The 4999-nt window shown below is 29.1% G+C and overlaps 1 protein-coding gene across 1 annotated transcript in view; it reads left to right on the top strand.

Annotated features, from left to right (window-relative positions):
• The first annotated feature begins 3941 nt into the window (after positions 1–3941).
• Positions 3942–4999, top strand: part of LOC109008123 (cytochrome P450 94A1-like) — a 1790-nt gene continuing 732 nt past the window's right edge. The window contains exon 1 of the mRNA XM_018988107.2: positions 3942–4999. This exon is cut by the window's right edge and continues 732 nt beyond it. Coding sequence (XP_018843652.1) covers positions 4036–4999 — 964 coding nt within the window. The 5' untranslated portion in view covers positions 3942–4035.

The raw sequence follows: 4999 nt of genomic DNA, 5'->3' as shown, positions 1-4999 counted from the left end.
TCGAATTCTGGTCTAGATATATCCAGCTTCTCGAGTTAGAATCTAGATGAACAGTCTTAAAACTTGCTAATAACTCGTACTTCACATTTTGTGTTGAATGTGGGGGCCATGCAATACTTTTTTTTTTTTTTTTTTTAAAAAAAACATCTTTATATTTCATCTTTAATTATAAGGTGCCGCCCGGAACACGTGAAGAGTTTCGCGACCTCTTTCTTCTTTCGTGACCAGTAAAGGACACTCGAATAAAAACAAACAAATAGGTCTTCTTCATTACGTGATCAATTTTCTTTCTTTGTATTTTTTTTTTTAAATTAATGAAATATTGTCGAACTTTCGAGAGATTAATTAGGATTTTATTCTATCACACCGAGTACTAATAAAAAGAAAAGAAAACATCGTGTAGGAACTCATCTAATTGGTGTTATTTTAGTGTGATCCAAAAGAAAAATTTTACTAATCATTTTTACACCATATGTTATATATAATTTTTAATTTTTTTATCTTTTTTTCTTATCAAATGTGTTGCATATAGATGATGAATAGAATAATTCAATTAGTTAAAAATAATTTAAAAAAATTAAAATAATAAAAATAAATATAATGTATGATTTGTGGAGGCAATAATATTTTATTTCGCACCGTTTTTCAACAGTCTTTCTACGTAACACTCTATTTAATTAACAACTATATATACATATTTAACAGTCATCAATAATTTTTATTTAGTTTTTTTAATCTTCTTAAATTAAAATGAGTTTTCATTTAAAAGTTCAAAGTTTTAGAGTTTAAAAATAAATTTTATTGATAATTTCCTTTTTTTCCCCAGAGGACAAGTTTCAACGAGTACTTTTTTTCTCTTTCATTTTCTTCATCTTCGATAAGTACGTACTTATCTTTATGAATGATAATGAGTCATATAGTATAATGAGTTATATAAGATCTATTTAAATTAAATTTAAAGTATATTTAAATATTTAAATAAATTTAATAGTTTTTATAAAAAATTATAAAAATTATAAATTTCACGTATAAATATATGTTAAATTAAAATAATTATGAACCACATGATATAATATTTAACTTCCAAGGATTGTAATTTGATTTCCACGTAATGTAGTTTTATAATAGATGTTATTACTATGCCGTCCAGCGTGTATCGTTAAGGTTGTTTTATTGTGCATTTACACTTATAAATTAACACTATATTAACTTTGGAAAAAGCTATGTAATCAATTTGGAGCGTTATTACATCACAAAACATGACGAGTGACGAGTCATGTATCCCAAGATCGACATCAAATTCGGATCAAAGTATATATAATTACGTTTTATTTATGAATAAATATTACCAGGCTCGCTCGCGCGCTCTCCCCCTCTCCACCTCGTCTATTTAGTAAAATTATTTCATCACATTTCATCTAATTATTATAATTTTTTAAAATTTTTAAATAAAATAAAATAAATAATTTAATTTTTTAAAAATTTAAAATAAAAATTATATTCTAATAATATTTTTTAAAATTTTTAATTTTTAATTTTCATTTCATCTCAACTTACTATTCTAACAAAGCCTGATACGTTTCTTACCACGACATCGTAGCCAAATTAATGAGTTGACCTGGATTATTAAACTCATCCAATCAGACCAAAAAATTGTTTTTAAATTGTGTTTTAAACTCATCCAATCAGATCACCATTAAATCTTATTATTATTATGAGTAACTATATGTACTACAAATTTTACTATATAAGTTTTTTTATTTAAATAAACCTTATATAGTATGTTTAGCATTTTTCATTTATTATTTTAATGTTTCTTTCTTTTCCGAGGGAGTAGATGAAGAGTCTCGCCAAGAGAAAATGGTTCGCGACTCTCGATAGTTTTTTTTTTTTTTTTTTAATAATTAAAGAAATATTTTTTAATAATATGGTGAATTTCTAAAAAAAAAAAAATTAAAATACCAAAAAATTGAATGAAAAAAAAAATCAGAAAAAATATCTTCTCGGGACGGATCTCGTGCTCGAAACTCTTGCGCCGGCCAGCAAATAAAGTACAATACTCATACACATATATGTGAGATTCTTCGATATTCGTTACGTGGTGATCAATTTTCTTTATTTCCTTCTTTCTTTTTTTAAATGAATTTCCTCTCTTTCTTAATATGTCTTGTCCTTCTTTGAAACAATAAAATTAAGGAAAGTATATTTGCATCATTATATAATATGGTGTACGAACTCATATAATTGGTACTGTTACTTTCGTTATGTATTTTATTCCTCACAGCTTTGAAAAAATTTAATTTTAATAGCTATGAATAAAAGTTTTATTCCATTTTTTCATACATTTTGAGTTTTTATTAATTAAAGGACATTTCATTTTTTAATAATAAAATTTAAATATATGTATATTAATATATATATATATATATATACTCTATTATAATAAGTAGCTATCTAACTGTGAATAGTAACTTTTGTTATTTTTTCGTTAACTTTTCTTTTTTTTTCATTAAGTCTGTTAAGTCATGTTTTACCAAAAGACTCTTAAAACTTTTGATCATTTGACGTGTAGCTCCCTTGTAGAATTTAATGAATAATCATATTTTACTAAAAAGTTCTTGATAGTCCCGTGGCGCACATGAATTGAAATTTTTTTTTATGTCCTTTTTGTTCTGATAGTGTACTCATTGTCCTTTCTTTTTGTTTCAATTTTTTCTAAATAAAAATAATAATATTTTATTATTATATAGAGAGTAAATAGATAATCAAATATGGATGCAAACCAATGCTCATACTTTGTTGAAGTTTAGATTTGTTTTTAATCTTATTTTTATCTTTTTTTAACCTTGTATTTTCTTTTTCCAAATAAATAAGTTACTGATTTTTTCACTTTTTTTTTTATTTAAATCATTATGTGATCAAGTGCACCCGGGACTAATGCACCAAAGCCCTAGTGTGTGTGTCTATATATGTATATATATAGCTGTTAATTAAATATGATTGATCTTTTCCCAAAAGTCGAACTCTCCCGACAAAATTGATGCATGCCCAACCTCCTACAGCTTGTTGGTCCCATATATATTTCAATGAGAGCAAGCTAGCTAGGTCAATAAGATATATTACAAAACTATATTTATAAGTTGGGGTGGTTTAATAGAGAAATTCTATTTGCAGTCCCTATTTAGAGATTGTATGTATAAGCCCTACATTAAATAAAAAAAAATATCATTTTGATAAGGATGATATTGTAATTTAAAAAAAATTTAAAGAAAAAATTAACTAGGCTTACAATGCAGTCTTCATTTGAGGATTGTAAGTAACATTGCTCGGTTTAATAATATATTTTACGATCAAACTAATTGTGTTTGGATACTATTTAATATTTTATCATTATTTTTTATCTACTTTTTACTATTATTTATTAATATTCAATATTTTATTTTTACTTTTTCATAATTTTTTTATTACTATTCACATATTATCTGAAATCATCTTACTATCCAAATGTTATTTTTTTTTCTATAATTTTTTTATTTTTATTTTTGTAGATTAAACATTTGTAGGTCGATCTGCTTCCACTTTCCATGCAAGGGCATATGTGTTGCTACTATTATCGACTTGTGATATATGTACTTTGTCTTGTCTTCCAAATCATAAATTGCCTAAAAAGGATTTTATTACTCGTCAAAATTTTAAGGTTTGAAATAAAAATATATACATATATATATAAATATATAAAATAAATCTTATAATATCTACTATTATTTGTATAAATTTCTTAAAAGATATTAAATATTTAATAAATATTATAAAGCAAGATTATATAATTATCTGTCCCATTTAAGATCTTAAACTCAGTAATTAAACTGCCTTCACCCAAAACAAAAAAACAAAAAAAACTTCTATATATATATATATATATATATCTTGTCCACTATAAAGCCATTATATATACCATATCCCCGTCATTTTCTTTGATCCATCCATTCCATTCATCTCTCTCTCTCTCTCTCTCTCTCTCTCTCTCTCCCGACTATGGAGGTCTTCTCTGCCCTATCCTTCCTCCTCTTCTTACTTCTTTCTCTTTACGTCTATCTCCTCTTTAACAGTACTTTTAAAAAGAAATCCACCAACAAAGGTTTTAAGTCGTACCCCATACTCGGAACGCTACCTGAATTTTTGCAAAACCGACACCGTTTCCTTGATTGGACAACAGAAACTCTCAGCACCTGCCCCACAAACACAGCTATATTTCGACGTCCCGGCAGGATTCACGGTGTCATCACAGCAAACCCATCCAACATTCAGCGCATGCTCAAGACCAACTTCGAGAACTATCCCAAAGGCAACCGCGTCATAACTCTTCTCCAAGACTTTCTTGGCCGAGGAATCTTCAACTCCGACGGTGAACTCTGGAAGGTCCAGAGAAAAACCGCTAGCTATGAATTCAACACCAAATCGCTGCGCAACTTTGTCATGGAAAACGTAACCGTGGAGACCAATACGAGACTTATTCCGATTCTGACAAGAGCCTCGGAAACAGCACGCGTCTTGGATTTGCAGGACATTTTGGAGCGCTTCGCATTTGACAACGTTTGCAAACTGGCGTTTAACGTCGACCCAGGCTGTCTTGGCGGTGATGGAACCTCCGGAGCGGAGTTCATGCGGGCTTTCGAGGACGCTGCATCGCTTAGCTCCGGAAGATTCATGTATGTCATCCCAGTTATGGCAAAGATTAACAAGTTTCTCAACATTGGACCAGAGCGAAGGCTAAGAAACGCAATTAAGACGGTCCATGAATTTGCGGATGATATTATTCAATCGAGAGCGGAACAGAAGGTTGAAAAAGAAGCAGACCTATTGTCCCGCTTCATCGCAAATGAAGAAAACTCGCCGGAATTTCTCCGGGATATCGTCATAAGCTTCATTCTTGCAGGACGGGACACGACCTCTTCGGCTTTGAGCTGGTTCTTTTGGCTCCTGTCGTCAAGACCCGAAG

The sequence above is a fragment of the Juglans regia genome, chromosome 3 (assembly GCF_001411555.2).
Source record: "Juglans regia cultivar Chandler chromosome 3, Walnut 2.0, whole genome shotgun sequence".
In the NCBI taxonomy this organism is placed as follows: Eukaryota; Viridiplantae; Streptophyta; class Magnoliopsida; order Fagales; family Juglandaceae; genus Juglans; species Juglans regia.
Note: the sequence above shows the minus strand (reverse complement) of the source record. Positions and strands in the feature narration are given on the sequence as shown.